Genomic DNA, 19,344 nt, shown 5'->3' on the forward strand with positions numbered 1-19,344 from the left:
AAATCCTTTATATAACTACTACTTGGTAGTAGTAGAGCCCCGGTTCTCTTCTATAGACTCACTCAATCTGCCAGAGTGCGCGTGCTGGAACAAACACACAAGTTGGGCGAGGGGAAAATAAACGAACAAACGACCCACCGTTTTGTATTAGATGAAAAGAGGGGCCAGGACAAAAAAAAGGGGCTCCAAGATAAGTAAAAGAACAACGACGACTGCCGCCGTTTTTCACTGTACGGCTGTTTGTACAGGCCGGGCAAAACTTTTTTTTTTCTTTATTTTCCCGAAACAACGGAGGGGAGGAGTTTCGTGAAATCAGTCGACGACTTTTTTGCCCTTTCGAAAATCAAAAATAAAAGAAAAAAGAAACTTTGGTCCAACTTGGGATGGAATAAAAAGAAACACACGGGAGCTCATCATCTGGAATGAAGACGGTCACGCTACGACTTATGCGATATTGTACTTTGGTGTAGTAGTAGAAGAAGCAGATGAATCATCTTTCTTTTTTCTGTTTTTGAGTGTGAGTGATTCTTTTTCATTTTCCACCGTCCGGCAGCTCAGGAGGAATCCTCACGAGTACAGCACACACACACACACCCAACTTAAAGGTTTCACACTCGTTCCACAATTCTTTTTTTTTCGTGTTTTGTTGCGCCTTTGAACAATATAACGTCTGCCCGTCTTCTTCTTCTTCCACCACCTTCTTTTCTATCCAATTATATTTGACACCACCGGACTGGCTGGCGCTCCGGCCGGATCAAAACGAACGCGATAGTTCCATTCATTACACCAACGTGTCACGGTCAAGAGTTCCGGCGGGATTGCAACCAACACGTACGTACAATACAATAAATCAACGAATCGGAATCACTGGGCCCGGTGGTGGTGCGCCACCCCACCGCCGTGTGTTTGTTGCCCCCCAACACACACGAAACCTCCTCAACGTTCCTTACTTATTTTTCTTTCTTTCCTTATTTCCAAAGAGAAAAGGATCAAACGCAGTATACACAATCGACCGGAGAAAAGAAGGACCTGGCGGCAGCTTTATTTCCCTTTCGCCATCATACAATCAAAAGAAAATATAAGCGGCTGTGTAAGGCGGCGGCGGCTGTGGCGGCTGCGGCTGCGGTCCGGTTATCTCTTTTGTTGTTGGCTTTGATTACACGACGCCGAGTTTCCTTCTCTCTCTCTCTCTTTGCGTGAATGGGGTGTCTACTAAATAAGATTGCAAGCCACACCACCACCACCACCATACAGTTCATTGATTTGGTGAACGCGCTACACGGCATTAACAAGATCGCCGGGATTTTTCCTCTTTTTTTCTTTTCTCTCTATCGGTTAACAGGGGTCACAGACAAAAGTCTCGAGATTTAGAATCGTCTAATCGAATCAAACGATTAATTAAAATCCAATCAAGAGAAAAGAAAGAAAGAAAAAGAGATGGAAGCGTTTCTTCTTTTCAGAGCAGCTGCTCGAGGCGGACAAATGTATAAACAGGAGAAGATTAAACCGAAGAAGAAGAAGAAGAAAATAAAAAGAAGGGCCTGTGCGATCTCCAACCGAGAGACAATTAGTGGGTGGTGGTGGCCACGGCCAAAAAGACTCGGGTCTTGTTGTTGTCTATCCCGCGGACGAAAAACGGCGGGGGGATTATTACCATCGGTTCGTCATTAATTCCGTTTCTCCCAGCTAGAGAAAGAGAGACACATTCCTCGGCAGACCTTCCATCAGACAACCAAAAAAATTAAGGCTCGCTAACTGTTTTCCCGGGGTTGATCCTGTAGCAGCTGCTGCTGTTGTTGTTTGAATTAGTCAAGAAGAGCTAAGGACAGTCATTTAAAAGTAGGAGGGTCCAAGGGGGTCGGGAAGTGGGTCGTGACAACGAGACCAACGATGGATTACCTGGGTGATTGGGCGTGACGCCACCGATGTGGTTGCTGCTGAAGGGCTGGCTCTCACTACTGGTAGCCAGGTAGCTGCACTGTTGCTGCTGCTGCTGGGCAGCCGTTTCAATGTGCAGCGGTTCACGTTCGTCCGACGAGGACGAAGCCGAATCTTCCGTGTGCTCCTCAGAGTCGTCTTCCTCCTCTTCTGAACGCCACTGCAGCTCAGAGTGAACTGTTGATGATGCAAGGGTCGCCGTTGTTGGTTGCTGGCGTCGACCGATATCAGCCATGTTTCGCCCGCATGCAACACATGAAAATTGTTTGTTTGTTTGTACACTAGTCCTGTACCTTTTCTTCTTCTTCTTCCCTTTTTTCTTTTATCACACAGTGACAGGAAGTGCCGTTCAATCTGATCTGGAAAATAGAGAAAAAAACGAAACACATAGTCAGTAACACAATAGAATATCGATCGTCGGCTGTTTCCGTCACATGTCCTTATGTAATTGTTGTTCCTTAACGTTCCTTAAAAAGTGAAAAAAAAATACAACCAAGTGGTGGATTTCAAGCCCTGCAGCAGTGTAAAAGTACTGCATTCTATTGTTTATTCCCACTTGTTTAATCTCGCCAAATGATTAGTGTAATCACTCTTTGTTGGCCGACATGAGCAGAAGTTTGGCGTAGTAAATGGAGAACGAAAAAAAAAAGAAAAAAAGGGGAATGATGATGATGATGCCAACAAAACGAAATATATGAGGGCTTTAGACACACACCACGGTACGTACTATAGTAGTTACTTTAGCCCAGGGGCTCAACGTGCCGTGGCTAAAAGCCAGTCCCCAATAACAACACCCAAAACACGTTCATATGATTAACATACTTGTGTTTCTTTTTCTTTTCCAGTTTAAAAAGAAGAAAAAAATAATGAAAAAAAAAAACGGTGGGGATTTAATTACAAACGGATGACATATGCTGGTATCTCCCTGAACAAGACAAAAAGTCGCCTTGGTCCTCTTCCTCCATCCGCCAACTGGTTTTTCCCCTCCGACAAAACGCGTATCGTTTTACGCATTGTCATCACCATTATCACAAACTGAAAATGAAATAAGCGGCAGCGCTACTACTCCTATCTGGCCTTCGCTTTATTATTTCGAGTTGCCGTACTAGAAAAATGTCTTTCGGGTCCGGGCAAAATACAAATAGTAAGAGGTCGCACGAGCGAGTTTGACAACGAGTTTGATGGATGGACAAACGGGGGGGTTGGTGTGCTAGTTAGCATAATAATGTTGACATTGTTACTATACCAACACACCTTGCAGAGCCACGTCAAAGGGAAACACAACACGACGACACCGGGCTCTATTAGAAAACCAACAAAAGAAGAAGAAAGAGTCTCGGTGAATGGCCCAGCCTAATGCCCAACATCATCACGGCCAACGCGGACAATATTTTGAGCGGCCCCCGCCGAAAAATGTATAACAACAATACAACAAAAAAAAGGGAAAACTTCTTTTGCTTTCTTCTCTTGGACGATGACAAAAACAAGTCTGTATTGGTGTACGTAATAATAACATGTTGTGCTCTACTGTGACTGGATGGTGGCGTAATCATACGAGATGAGGGGAGTCTGCAGACAGCTGCAGGACTTGATGACTCATGATGTGGAACTACGCATCGGATGGGGAAACGAGAAACCGGAGGCTTGCTCACAAAGATCCCTCCTCTATTTTACTTATATTATATAGTAGCGATGGATCAGACATTTGTTTGAAACTCTACACAAATTTTTTCCCTCTTGAATATATATTTTAAAAAAAAACTTCTCATTCAAATGAATCCCTGGAAGATAAAAACACGTTTCTAGATTTTGTATTTCTCCCATTTTTGGGTGGGGGGTTAACGAGAGTATACTGACGCCCGCACGTCTGTCTAACCAGCATTCGATCCGTTCGTTCGTTCGTTATATACATTTCGGCATGTGTAATAGGCCTATATCTGCGTCTACCATCGGGGGCATCATTAAAATCGTGCGCCTCAGTTACTCCGTTGCCACACATTTCCTCCCGTTGCTTCGACCCGACGTGACTTTCACGAGTAACAAAAAGAGACAGATAGATCTATTTTCGGTCCGTGATTTTACGAAATACAACACCCAGCAAACACACACATGTGTATCCATCCACACATGTATACTGGTGTGGGAAACTGCGATTGATGGATCGTTGTTCAAATTTGAATGTATAGAAAGAATTAAGGGTGGAAAAAAAAAGACAAGAAAAAGAAGAAGAAGAAGAAGAATGAAATAATAAATCTAAATCGTACAAGTCCCTAGATACAACACGTTTCACAGCACGTATTTTATTTTATTTTTTTTTTATCAGCAATTACGGGCCGAGGATGTGCTGGAAAAACCTTAAGATACCGCCAGGAAAGGGAGGAAAAAAAGAAAGAAACACGGATGACGGATGGCCCTCGTCACGGAACCTCACGCGCATGCTGCTGCTATCTCAGCTGCTGCTGCTGCAGGGGAAATCAAAAAGAAGAAAGCTGTTGCGTCAGGGAAAATTTCAAACGTAATAAAAAGAAGTAAGAGGAACCAACCCAAAGAGATCTAGATCTATCTATCATGGTTAAAAGGAAAAAGATGGAAATCTTGAAAGACACGTACATGAATTGGATTCTTGCCCGGTTGCATTGCCGAGGAAACGAGAGACGCACGTCAGAAAAATAAAGGATCCCAGAGTATCACCATCAAAAGCGGAAAAACAAGGAAAAAAAAATGAAGAAATAATAAAAGAATTGGAGTGGGACGTGAGGTCCACCCTCACCCAACGGTCCACTAACATCATCAAGTACACGCAGCAGCAGTAGCGGGGGGGAAACTCCATGATTGGCCTGGCCATCATCTCTCAACTCGGTCATCGTCCTCGGAATAAAAGTAACGGCCTAATAGTAACTACACACAGCAAAACTATAAGGCTGACCTTTATAGAGTGCGTCGTCGGCCGTCTTTTTTTATATTTGCCCAATTTATTTATTTTCCCTTCTTTCATCTCAACTTAGTGTAATCATAACTAATAACAACAATAACAACTCGAAAGCCGCAAGAGAGAGGGAAATAAAAAAATAGAGTTGGCCGCCGAAAAATGTCGATCCGACGACTTTTTTGGCGTTCGCTACATAATTGAGCTCTTTCCTGGGCGCCCCCCTGAGGACCTCGTTATACTTTTGCGTCGGGTCGCTTGATATCCTCGGAAAAAGACAAACACATTGCGACTCAAAGTTGCGCAGCAGCTGCCGCCGCCGCCGTGCTCAACGTCAAAACGGTTCCCAATTGTCGAGTTAGTCAAAGCCGATCCATCACACATTTTCTCGTGTGTCGGAGGAGGAGGGAATGAAACAACCCTCATTCACTAGCCTGACAAAAAATAACAACAACAAGACAGATACTCTCCAAATCCAATTCAAACAATAGACCAACTGGCAGCAGGAGAAAGAGAAGAGAAAAGTAATATTGTATGGATATTACCCGGGCAATCATTTGCATCTCATTATTCCACGTACAACCCACACAACAGAGTCGAGTTGTTGTTTTTTGTCGAACAACAAAGTCGCTGCCGGTTGTCGTCGTCGTCACGATACGATTTCTCCCAACTCTCTCGTGGTGCCGCATTTATAATCAGCTTAAACGCAAGCCTACTATTTACCATATACTGACATTTAGGAGCCTCTCTGATCACGACAGAGTCTGTCATCACAACCGGGGAGGGGAAACGTTTGCCAACTAATTAGGCGAGCCAATTTTGTTTTAACAAACAAATTGTCAAATGGTTTCTACCCTCGAACCTTTTAACAAGTTGCCGTCTTCTCCATTTCATGCCGTGATTATTATTTTTCACCTGACGGAAATCAAAAAAGTTTGACATGACGACACGAATTTCCCGTTTGCTTTGAGCCAAAGAGATATTTTATCGATCCGGGACACCAAGAGAGCTAGAGAGAGTAGGACACTCTACAATGTAGAGTCGGACCCTTTTTTTGAAATTCATGGCGGAATGACAATGAGACACACGTAATGAGAGCAAGGGAGAGCCGTTTTCTGTGCCTGGATCGAATGCGTGTGCCAGATGGCGCGACAAGATAAAATGAGACTCTGCTAGAGAGCTAAAGAGAGAGAGCTGAACTCGAGTGGGTAAGGGCGTGCGTCGAGAGGAGAGATCATTCGCAATGCTGCTCAGTGACCGTGTGTGTACTGTGCAGGGAATTGCATCGCTCTTAAATGAATCTTTCAAGTACTACCTGGCGTGTATATAACGTCCGAGTCTAGCCCGAGATAGTGGCGCATTAAAATGACATCAAGGCCAGAGTGCAGCAGTGCTCTCTCCCTCAATGTCTCTCTCTCGCCGTGAAATTGGAATTCAATTATCTTGCAGCACAACGGGCGTGGTGGTGGTGGTGGGGGGGAGAGAGCGATGGAGTCGAGGTATTAATGAGAGGGACTGATCAGTTTAACCAAGCACTTTCGCATCACCTCTCTCTCTCTTTACCCCCCAAATTGCAAAATCGTATTTCGCGCGCAAACCAATAACGGGCGAGACATGGCATTAAAAAGATATGACAATCAACTCGGTTCTTAAAAACAGATAATGTCTGTAGTGGTCTCAGAATTCACGTGTGTGTGTGTGTCAATCACACGGGGCTTCGTCCACTTTGTTTCCGCGTTTCTTTTCTTTTTCATTAGTCCATTGTCATCATCACGAATTGCGCCATCATGGCCACTATTGTGTACCAGCGTCGGCTAATTGTTCGCCTTGCGCCAGACGAAAATATGTGAAATGCAAGAAAGAGAGGGGCCTGTCGACAGATTGTACTACAACGAGCCAATCATAAAAGAAGAAGAAGAATCTTTTGAAGAGTTGGACTCTGGGCGCATCGGGGCATTCAACAAAACGATAAGAGACAATAATACTTTTTCCCATTTCTCTGGGCTTAATGTTGCATTCTCATCATCCTCCAAAAAAAGACCTTTATGAACTCTCCAAAGAGATGGAGAAAAACTTTTCTTTTTCTTTCTTTCATTTTTTAAACAATTCTGAATCAAAGAATCCTCGGTCCGCTTTCAACCCCATTTCTTTTATCTTTCGAGATGGTTAAAGATAACATCAATAAATATTGTAAAAGTACAGAGATTTTCAAGTGATGGCTATTATTAGACGATTCGATTCGCCAACGTCTTTCCCCCAAAGAACTTTTAGGGGCTTCAACAAAGAAAATACGATGAAAATCAAGCGTGAAATCAAAGAAATCATTGTTCACTAATAGGTCATGTAACCAGCAAGAATCTCTCCAGTTTTCCCCTTCGTTACGAAATTATCATCACATAAAAAAAAGGAGGTGAGTGGGGAAAGTTCTTATTTCTTTATTAATAGAAAAATTTCGTCCATGATATGCCGGAGGGAAGGTGGTGCAACCACTAGCTGACCACTATCAATTATGTCTGCCGTGTTCCAGACCGAGAATTCATGTGGAGAGTTGACATCCATCCGGTGTCTAAAGGGTGGATTTCCGCTGGGTGGTCGGACCCAATCAACATTTATATTTTAAGAGTTTTTTTCAAAATTACCTTCGTTTTTCTTTTTAAATCATTTATCTCCAAGGTACAAAAACAACCACACTGGCGATTCTGTTATTTTTGGCGCTATCTTTTGCGAAGTGACTGTAAATAATCCAATCAACTTTCCAAAAGGAAAAGCTTGACGATTGACGGTGTCGATTGACGTCAGCGGCAGCCAGAAAGTGAGCGTGTCTCTTTTGGGAATGATTTCGATAGAACAAGAAGAGTCTCACATCACGTAGTGTCACTATTTCTTTCCGTGTGTGGGCCAAAGTTACAAAGTAAAAAGCAAAGGAGACTTAGTTAAAGAAGAAGACAAAATGCATTTCGAATTCGACCGAGTATAAGCTGGTGCCCCCTATCTGTATAAAAGAAATGGCAATCCCTCCACTTTGATGTCGAGTCTCGGTCGCTGGGAAAAAAGTGGGTCCCAGTCAAAAAAGTAATACGGTAGTAGAAAAAGGAGAGAGAAGCACTCGACACACCTAAGCCGATTAACTGTTCCATCACTTTGCTATACAGCAAGGCCGATGAGTGGAAAAAGCGGCCCAGCATTTTGTTGCCAAAATTTCGATACGGTAGTAAGACATCCGCATCAGAAATCCAATTAGAAAAAGTTTGTTTTGTTTTGTTTTTCTTTCCTACCCGCCGACAAGGCGAGTATATAAGTCAACTTGATCTGGTGGCGCTCACACACACACACACAGGCGCAACAGTTAACCAGTGAATGTATACACACATCTCTCTCTGCTGTGGCAGACTACACAAGAGACCGCCTGGGGGCCACCTGTCTAATCAAATACGAGGTTTGGCCGCCGATCGATTTGACGAGGGCGGCGGCCTGACGGACGTCGTTCGTCTTAAACATCTTCCTCCTCCCTCATACAAGAAAACGCCAAAAAGTGGGCCGTACAAAAGTTTTTGATAGCCGCCGACACCGGCCACACCGATAGAGAGAGGTCGATATGGTGTGACTGCGTGCGTGAGTGTGTCGGGCGTCGTCAATCGCTTTCGCCTTTTTTCTTTCTCCCGAGAAAGAAAAAAAGAGGCCCGGTCATATAACTAGTGCGTCCACAGTCTGACTGCCATCAACTGCCTAGCTGGATCGATGGCCACACAACATTCGTAGATTGACTCGACCGAGAAGAATTATTTCCACCAAATAATAATTCCCCTTTCCACTGAGACAAGCCACGCCCAACATCTGCAGGCCATGTTTTTTTTCAATCAATAGTGGCCCAAGCAAGGTTGCAATGAGACAAAAATTAATTCAATCACAGGTTTGTTTTGTTTGTTTGTTTTTTTCACGGAGAGAAACAAACAAAACAACATTAGACGCTCTGTGTGTGTGTGTGTTTCCCTGCAGCACCACACAGCTGGTGCTCCGGGGCATTACGTGAAAATTTATAGATTGGCCATTCGGGCGGGATTTCGAGCGCCGCAGCGGTCGATGGAGAAAAAGTATACAAGTTTGTGTGTTTCTTTTCTTTTTCTTCTGGCTGCAGCTGCCGGACACCAATAACTCCTTGTTTATAGTTAGTAGATAGTAGCAGCTATACAACTACTACTACTACTACTGGCTCGAGCGAGCTATATATTGACATTGAAAGCGACGATATACGACCTCCATTTTAACGGGCAATACAACGTCTGTATCGCTCCCATTTATCATTTCATTTTTTTTTTGCCAACTTTTTACTAATGCCAAATAAATTGCCTCTTAAAAGTCCAATCTGACCTACATCACTTTATTGATATATGAGGGCCAATCCATTTTCTTTCTTTTTTTTTCGTCTCCTTCAAAACTTTTCGAGACTGAAGTTAATTACCAGTCCAACTTGACTCCACCCACTTGAATCATTAATAGGCGGAACCGGAAGCAACTTCAAAACTGGACGTCTCGGCACTGCTAAGATGATTATTTAAAAATGAATTAGAAATAATCTAATAGAAAGTCATACCCGGAACGTAGTACTACTACTACTACTACTACTAAGCAACCGTAATAGGGAAAATGTGAGGGTGGAAGAGAACTCCTGCACATTGGATGATGCTGTGCCAGGGAGGGATTAGCTCATGTTGGGGACGACCTCATATCGAAATGATCATCATAAAAAAAATATAGTATACGTCTATAGTATCCCAGCCAAGGCATTCGTTTGTGTAATGGAACAAAACCGGACATGGAGTGTGCTGGTTCGTTGGACACGGGAGGAAACGGCGATTGGTATACTGAGAACAAAAGAGGATCAACAGAGAGAGAGAAATAACCTTCGCCCCAGTGAAACGGGAGAAGAATCAGCTCTACGACTTCCATTAAAGACTATATATGTACAACAACATAGTATAGTAGTAGTAGTAGTAGTTGTAGTAGTAGTCGGGATATTTACCAGGAAGCCCTCTGGACCGATATTAGAAACAAGAACAAAAAGGGCGAATAATAATCGTAATAATAATAATGCGACGGACCGACGGGAAAAGAAGAAGCCGGTCCACCACAAAAGTCTAGTCGTATCTTTTGTGAAATTGCCCTTGATGATCGCGGGCGGGCAACGAAACAAAAAAGGGAAGTTTGTTGGCCGGCCGGCCAGCCAACCAGCCAGCGCAATATAGCGGCACAAGACAATCGCCCGAGTGGATGTTGATGATGATGAGCGTTGCCGCAACCACCACCCTTTCCTCATCATCAAAGTCAGTTAAAGAGGGGGTCGCCATCTTGATGGAAGAGCAAACCAAGGGCTTTCCAGCAGCAGCAGCAGCCACATCTTTTCTGATATGTACACATACTTGGCCGTATTTTCCGCGGCTATTGTCAGTCCCTATCTGCCGTCCCCCAAGAGAATGGATAATATAACCAAAGAGCTAAAAAGATACACACACAACAGAGTCGGGGTGGGGTTTGGCCGAGAGAGAGAGAGAGATGCATATCAAACAAATGCTGACGAACGCTGCAAGCTTCTGAGGCTTTCGAGGGCCACTCTCCACACACACAAGACTCTTCTTCTTGTTATGTTGCCGGTTCAGATGCTACGCAACTTTACTGGAATCCAGCCATCGCTGCTGGATGAAGAATTCGGAAGGAAAAAAAGGGGGCTCTTTTCTTTCTTTTCTTGGCCAAAATGATTAGCGAACTAAAAGGGCGTGGATCATTATGCATATCCGCACGTCCATCGCAAGTCGTACACAATGAACGGCGAGCAGAGACAAGTGAAGACGACGGCGGCGGCCAAGTCCCGGGCACGCACACACGACGAGGTGGTGGTGGCCACCAAATGGGGGGTGGGGCGACGCTAATTGACACGAGCGCCCGCGACGTAATGCGCATTCCTTCACCGACGACGACGACGACGGTCGCGCCCCACTGGTGGTATAAAACTTGTCTCACAGCTGTCCATCACTTGTCCCATTTTCACTTCTTCTTCTTCTTTCCAGTTATTTCCCACCCGCTTCATTTTCGCCAAAAAGGGACTCGGGTAGACAATCCCCTTGATGTTTTCCACAATGAAACAATCGAGTGCCGTCGTCGAACACGGGAAACAACAAGAAAGGAAAAAGACGCAATATAAGGAGCAACTGCGGGAGATGACGTCATGTGCTGTTATCGATTGAGTTAGACGACCGTTGGCTCCACGTTGTCGTCAATTTCTTTCTCCCTACGGTAGCAGAGAGACTAGACGTGTGTGTGTTTTGACTTTCTTAGATCAACTCCAGAAGTTCCGGATCAAAAAATGGGGGAGAGAAAAAAAAGGCACAAATCAAATCCGAGTCCATGGTCGCCCCCATGTCGATTAATGGCAGAGAAAACTCGAGAGGAAAAATTCGTCCAGAGTAGCACAGCGCAGGGGGAACGATTAGAATGGGACGAGAACAGGAAAAATTGTACAAAATGTTTTTTTTTCCATGGATTCCATGGATTGGGAGAACTTGTACTCGCTTCAGAGACACAGAAAAATCCCGGTGGGGTCCCTTATACAACACGACGATCCTTTCTTTCTAAACAGAAAACAAGAAGAAAGAAACCCTCATCGAAAAACCCATGTTTTTATCACGCGTGAACACCATATCCATCGATACTGTGTATGTGTGTGTGTGTGTGTATAGCAGTCCTGCTCAGCTCCAAAGACGGTCTATAGAACTGATCTTGCGGGGGTCCCTTCTCTTTTTTCGCGTGCCCTATCAGCCCAGTACAAAGGGTCGAATGTTCGTGTCAAAGTCCAAAGAAACATACCCATTTTATGCAGTTGGGATATTTTTTTCTTCTTCTTCTTCTCCTTTCTTGACGCTGATCCCAGGATCGATGGCCCAGCACAGCGTGATTCTCCAGACTAAGCCCCAATTTTCATGTGATGAGACACAGCCCAAAACACATTCCGACCTTTGATACCATCAATGGAGGGATGAGAAACAAGTTCAACCTCAATTCCCTTCTCTCCATTTCTCTCTCTAAAAACGCATTCTAGTTTTGGCTGCTGCTATAAAACTTTAGGGCTGGGCACCTGGGTCCCCACCGAGAGAAAAAAACATAAATCAAACTAATTATGATTTATGATTTTCTCCGTGGCGTTTGCGATGAGGCGCTAAAAAGGGACTAAAGGAGAAACAGATCTGGCACTCTGACAAGATTTTCTTCCACCAAAATCTCCTAACCTCCCATGAGAGATTGTCCGTCTATTTGCCTTGGAAAAAGTCCATACCCCCCAAAAAATGGAGGAAAAATCAAACAACTTTTTTCGGAGGAGTCGGTGGACGACGACACGCAAGAAAAATGGGCACAGGTTTGTCGGGTCCACTTGTTTTTCTTCCGACATCATCAGACCTTGATTGCTCTTGTACGTAAGACACGAATCAAGAAAAAGAGTAGCCTCGACTTGTTAGAGGAAACACATTGAGCCCCTTTCGCTATCCAGCAACTTTTGCAATTGTCCAAGCAGAAAAGAAAAAAGAAACAAAAATTTATAAGGGCCTGGAAAAGAAAAAAAAATCCTTTTTTGTTTTGAAATGGAAAAAATAAAGTTGGTGCTATAAGGACGGGCAGACTTTTTTTTGAGCCGCCTCCAGTGCTGTTGTTGTTGTTTGGGCTGCACGCCAGAGGTTGACGTGCTTCACGATAATTACGTGTACACACACACAAGGAGACTGCTGCGTTGTAGCATGTGCGTGTGTCTGCCGCGCGCTACTCTTCTTATATATCGGTGAAATTATTTTTCAACAACAACAACAACAAAAAGTGGCAAGAAAAAATAAGCAAGTCGAGAAGAAGAAGAAGAAGAAAAAAGTGGGAGGAGTTTGGGACGTGGGGGGAGTTGAAGCACAAATGAATTGCAGAGAGCCACTGGTGTGGTTGAAGGTGGTGGGTTTGGTGGTTTCTTTTCGAGTATATAAGCTCAGGTAGTCAGTCTCTCTATACTTGATGATTTCCATCTATATACCCCAAAGGGTCCAAGGTCCCCCGGACACAAGTCGTCCCCCCCTTTGGAAAAACAACTTTTTATGAACGTGGCGTTTCTTTCTCTACACAATTTAATGATTCCAAAACCTCAAGACCAAATTTCCCTCCTCCCTCTGCCGAAGAAGAAGAAGAAGGAAAAAGGTGAGAACAAGCCAATGAAACCGTTTTTCTCATCTCTCTAGAAGTAAAAAAAGATAAAACGGTTCTTATTTCGAAAAAAGAAAGAAAATCAAGGCAAAGAAGCTGCTGCTGCTGCCATTTCGTATGGACTTGAATTCCGCTGAGAAAGAGCTGCAAAAGAGCGTGACTGGATGGATCCATTTCACGTCTCGTGTAGGATATCGCCTTTCTTTTGGCGAAATACATGTTTTTTGAAACTGAAAACAAAAGCCACCCTTTTCATCCCCGCGTTATTTGGCCATGTCCGAAGAAAGAAGCTTCGTCTGTGTTGGCCGGATGCTGGATGTATCTAATGTCTGCAAGGAGAAACTGGTAGTAGTATATACCTGGATGTCGTTGGGGCAACGGCGTTTCAAGTTGTGACATGTTATTGATTTCAGCTCGGGGAATAGAGACAACTCCCGCTGACTAGTGCTCCTCGCACACTGTGTGTCGTAGATGTTGTGTAGCTGCGTCCTTTCTATGATATAAAAGAGCCCCAAAGTCTTCATGACCGATTGTTGCTTCTCTTTGGATACGGTACCTCTCTCTAACTCTCTCCATCTCTTTCTGGGGAAAAATTTAACGGTGGTGTTTTATACGAGAAAAGGGAAAATCTCTTTGGTTCTTTTGACTTTTTACGTCCGTCTCGACGTCAGAGTGAAAAATGATGGCGTATGGTATATAGAAGAGAGCTGGCTATAAGGCAAAGGCAAAACTGATTTCATCCAGTCAATCAACTTCATTTTCAGCTTTAGCTGCCCGTCCTCTCTCCCCCCCCTCCTCAGCATCCGCAGAGTACTACTACTACACACAGCCTTTTGAGGAGCTCCACAAGAAGAAGAAGAAGATTAAAAGACAATAGAGCTCCTTGATTAAGATGGAGAGCTTCTTAAGTATATAGACGCCATCTCTATACATGTGGTCCATCTTTCTCTCTTTTCTCATTTTTTGGTTATATTACTCAGCGCCATCCATCCACCGGAAAGAAGGAGGGGAAGCCAAAAATAAAAATAAGAAAAAAAGAGCGACAAGAGAAAATGAGATGGTGAAGGGAATATAACTGGGGGGAAATGCATAAACTTTTTTTTCTCTATCTTTTTTTATTTAAAAAATAAAATAAAAAGGATATGATCTAAGCGATGAATAAACAACGCACTCCAAAAGGGAAACCGCAAGGCCAAGCTCGTTACAGGCAAACCGTGTCCGGTGCCGAGGTGCTGGCCACCACCACACCTCTACAAAATGCTAATAATTATACCTGGGCAAAGTCGGCCACTTGTCGACAGACTGGCCAACCGCAACAACCGCAAAACTGTCTCCTGTTTTCATTTTTACGAAACCAAACTCGAAGCAAACGACATTTTTTTCTCAAGGTGAATCGGAAAAAAAAGCTGTTGCCGAAAGTCGTTTGATCGGAAAATCCCAGACATCTAAATTCGTGTAACGTGATCCAGTTTCGATTTTTAAATTACATTCGAAAAAAGAAAGTATAGAGAGGGGTGGGCCTGAGAGTATAGAATACGAGATCATTTCCCTGGGTGATTCCAAGGGGTTTGTAAAGCTGGGCTACAACATGGAGAGAGAGGATTTCTGATCCCTCTTTTACAGGACTTGCTGTGTACTGTAGTTTCCCCCCTTTTTTTCCTATTCCGGATTTATAGCGTATCTACTTAATAATCGGGAACAGACGACCTCTACGGTATTACCAGTGGATACTGTACAGCATGCAAAATCCATGTCATCGCTACCATGGCGACAAGGAGCTCAGCAGCGCTGCTACAATCTCGTATTTTTTTGGGGTAGTTGATCCGGTGAATGTCTGCACGTTCCAGCACACGCTGCCGGCCCATTTTCTCTCTCTCTCTCTTGTAGCATTTCAATTGAACACAACAACAAGAAAAGAAAAGAGATGCAAGATATGGGTCTATTGTGATTCTCTCTCCCCTCCGATTGAAACTGACCCGATACCGCCACGAACCAAATCTGATCCAGTCGATCACACACAGTTGGCAAATAAGCGCAGCGGCTCCTCTATTTTTTAAAATTCTTTACAAGGGGTTACCAGATAAAAAAAAAGAAAAGAAGAATGAAAGAACTACTCCTAGGTGGGCGGCTGAAATCCGACGCGGTTACCCACTTCTTTTATATATTTACCTTTTAATATCTATTTGATTTTTTCCCTCTCGTTTTTTATTTTTGATCAATATTTCACTCTCCCCTCCGTTAGAAAAAATAAATCCTCCCAGTTGAAAAGCTTTGAAGGGATCGGATCAAGTGAAGCGTGTATGTACTACCATAGAGCAGAATATATATATGTGCCGCAGACATTATAGTCTTCTTCCTACATGACAAAAAAGGAACCCGAACCGGCAACCGCCATTTTCCCAACACTGTCTTATCCCCGCTTCACTGCATCTTCGTAGCAAAAAAAGAAAAATGAAACTGCAGCGATAATTTAGTCTTCCCAATCAAAAAGTTTGGTTCGCTTCTTTTGCGGTATATTACATTCTATTCATTACTCCCCCCTCCACCCTGGTCTGATGGATCAAATGTCCCGCGTGCGATGACCCAGTTATCCCATCATCATTTGATCTACAGTGGCCAATGAAAACGATACAGTTGTGGGGATGGGATGAATGCCTAATGAACGATGGTAATACAATGATTTGGCGTCGCTTATCAGCAAGGAAACGGGTCAAGTGCTTTTGATTTCATCAAAAGTTGGAACAAAGTCAAAAAACACAATTTTCTTGTTTTTCAAAGTGGCGAACCCACGTCAAATTTCCCCCCCCCCCCCTTTTTTCTATATCTGCTAATGCCATCAGCAAGTCTGTGCCACTAGTGCACTTAACAAAAAGGGAAAAAGTGTGTGTCTGTGTGTGGGTACAATCGGATGGGCGTTGTTTCATGGAAAAATGTGTTTGTGTGTTTGCTGCTACTGTGAATAGTTCAATAGAGTCGTCACTTACCGGGTGGAGGAGAGAAAAAAAGAGCTGGAACTGCTAGTCGTCGTCGGTTGATGGCCAGATGAAAAGAGGTACAACGAACGTCCGGGAGGATATCGCAGCTGTTAGCGGCTGCTGCCAGTCTCCAATTTAGCGTCCATAGCCTCAACGAGGTTTTTTCGGTTGTGTCGCTTGTCGCGTTGCCACTGCTAAAAATATAGAGAGACGTCGTCGGTATATATCCTTCTCTTTTTTTGTTTCCCCTTTTTTTCCCGCACAAAACAACACACGACAAGAGAGAGGAGGAGGAGGGCGGTTAGACACGTTGTTTGGCACGCCCGGACGACGCACGAAATCAGATCAAGCGATTGAACAACAACAACCCCCAAAAAACAGATAACACAATCGTTCCCGCGCTCGAATTTGACTTGTCTCACGACGACACGAACGAACCAGAGTAGAAGACGCTCACACACACAAGAATACCCAACAGCTGTTGACACTTTGCGTCGTCAATCTCTGGTGATCCGTTTTTTTTTCCACGGGATTTAGTACAAACAAGTTTCGTGTCTTAACACAAAGTCACTTTTGGAAATGAGTTTTCACGAATGTTGAAAAGACGCGTTCTCGGCACAAAGATTCAGTTGCAAATGAAAATCAAAAAGATGAAAAATGCTTTGACTTCTATCTGGTAGAGGAGAGAGAGTTTGAAACGGGACGGGCACGGACACGTCTGACTCGCCTGGCGTCCAGGAGGGGACTGAAGTTCTCAACTGGGCGACCACGCTGCCTATTAGTATTTCGTGTGTGTACCCACCTCCTCCTCCCTCTTACGGTGGGGTTTTTCTTTTTCGTGGAACGGCTCCTCCTATTTTCCTTCCCTCTTGTGAAAAAAACTGAAACGCGGAATGGCGGATATGATCGAATGTAACAGTAGACGAACGGCTTTCCAGCTACTGACAGGATTTCTTCCCCCGGTAAAAAGAAAGAAAAAAGAAACAAAAAGAAATTTCTTCTTATCTGTCCGAGCCTCTTTTTCTTCCTATTTTTTCCCTTTTAACTTGCCTTTTTCCAACTTGTTATATATGCCAAACTTATTTTTTCTTCCCCCCGCGCGCTGAATGTACGTAGGCAATTGGCTGTTTGCTGCTTTCCAACTTTATTGAAGAAGCAGAAAAAAGTATATTCGCCTGCTTCTTCTTCGTTATACACAAAAGGTTTTATTCGAGTATAGCGGAAGAGCCTCCAGGAATAATTGGACCGATTTTTTCTTTTTCTTTCTCTGTCTCTCGAAGACTTTCAATATAATAATGGGACTCAGCCGCCGAACAATGGCCGGATTATATGGAAGAAGCAAATACTACATCTTCTGGCCGCCACCGCCATCCATTTAATAATCATTTTCTTCTTGTTTTTCTCTGCCTTTTTCTCTTCACTCGGATGATTGTAGGATGGCGAGACGGTCGCTACAAGTTGACGGCAATTTGTCATGTCGAAAAAATGGGAAAGATGAAAAAAGACGAAGAAGAAAAAGGAATAAACAAAAATAACCCCGGCAATTACGGAGCAAAACGAGCGGCCGTTATGATTTCATTTTGCCTAGATAATACTTTGGACAAGGTCATTTGGGATAAGAGCGGAGATGTTGTTTATGACTGGCACGGCTTAATGTATTGGAGAAGAGGGGGGCCCCTTCTTGGCTGCTGGTCCTGCTGTGTTCTGTTCCTCAACTTCTTGTTCCCGGCTGTTTCGGCCGCGTCGTCTTTACAAATTTGTGTCGAGCCAATTCGTCTCGCTTGAGCCAAATCATCCCCTCCGGCCGTAAAGGCCCACACACACAAGAGACGAATGCAAAGAAAACTATGCGACCGCGCCCCATATAATTCTTAATGCCCTTTTCCTCTGCTTCCCAATCCCCTCAGAGTCTTATCACTGGAAGCCCAGCAAAAATAGTCTGAATAATAATATAAGACCCTCCATTTTTATTTTCTTCTTTTTTTTTCCCCTTTTTTAGTGTCAAAACTTGTTTCGAAAAAAAAAAGGGAAACATCACGCAAGAATGTCAAATTCATGCGCGCAACGCAAGCTGCGTCGGCGCAAAGGGGATATTTTCTCTCTCTACACAAAATGCGGAACCGTTTTTTCCTATTTTATCTCTCCTCTTTCCTATTCCCGCAGTTGTTTGTTTGAAAGAAAAAGAAGAAGCGAGGGTGAATCAAACGCGGAACCAATTCGCGTCATTAGCCCCGAAATTCAATGGCCAAAAAGGGAGGGGAATGATGTTGACTTTGTTGACTGTCTAGGTTAAAGAGACGACGTGTTGGCACTGTTGCAGCTTTAACACACACACACACACACTATACTACAACTACATGCAATCTCATCCCGTCCATTATACGCCAAAGTGAACAAGTAACTTTGTATACGCGGGAGTATAGTAGACGTCGACCGTCGCCTAGTATACTCTGGTCTCCGTGGCGACGATTATCCACAGGGTTCGTCAGCTGCCGCCGGGTTACTCGGACCCAGTGGACAACGACGACGACGACGATGAGGCAAATCATCGTCGAATGAACTTGTTCCCTCGGCCCACAGCACGGCCGTCGTGACTCCTTCCCGGCCGACCATCATCAAATCATTAGTTGTGATTGTCAACTGTCACACAACCCCACCGTCTCATTAACAAGAGTTTCCGGGTTCAAACGGCATTCAATGATGAGGTAATCAACCCATTTTTTTTCTTTCCTTCGCCACCCAAAATGTCCTTTTTTTTAATTATTAATATTATTCATCAGCGGGAGAAATAATCAAAGAAAAACAGAAGAGAAAAGAGAAAAAAAGGCACTTTAAAAGGCGGGATGTGGTTAAATGCAGACGTACTAGAGGCTATAGACACTAAACATCTTTGAGGGATTACATGTATAGTTGTAGAGCGCCCAGTGCTTTTGGACTACCGAGGTATGTGTCTACACGAGCGATTGAGCCCCCGACATGACGAACAAAGTCGCATTGATTGCCGTTTCACGACGAACGCGAGTTTGTTTTTTTTCCCCTTTTTCTTTTTCTTGTCCCTCCACCGATGGAGGATCGAGCAGAGGCAGTAAAAATAAAGCAATAAGAATATAAGACCTATCGAGCAACGAAACGAAAAGGCAAAAAGGTGGAACATAGATCTATTGCACTCACTGAATGGCCCAGCCAAAAGTCATGAAATGGCTCGAATAAGAATCGGAGATTTTTCTTCTTTTTATGGACGCCGATAGAGTCGAAGGAGAGAGTCAACACGGGGGCCAA

General features: G+C 43.9%; 1 protein-coding gene across 1 annotated transcript in view; it reads right to left on the minus strand.

Moving 5' to 3' along the window:
* Positions 1-19,344, minus strand: part of LOC124209537 (teneurin-a-like) — a 114,551-nt gene that overhangs the window by 59,600 nt on the left and 35,607 nt on the right. The window contains exons 4-5 of the mRNA XM_046607561.1: positions 16,075-16,259; positions 1,900-2,297 (exon numbers count right to left, since the gene is read on the minus strand). Coding sequence (XP_046463517.1) covers positions 1,900-2,173 — 274 coding nt within the window. The 5' untranslated portion in view covers positions 2,174-2,297; positions 16,075-16,259. The remainder of the gene's footprint in view (positions 1-1,899; positions 2,298-16,074; positions 16,260-19,344) is intronic.

Source organism: Daphnia pulex, chromosome 12 (genome assembly GCF_021134715.1).
Source record: "Daphnia pulex isolate KAP4 chromosome 12, ASM2113471v1".
In the NCBI taxonomy this organism is placed as follows: Eukaryota; Metazoa; Arthropoda; class Branchiopoda; order Diplostraca; family Daphniidae; genus Daphnia; species Daphnia pulex.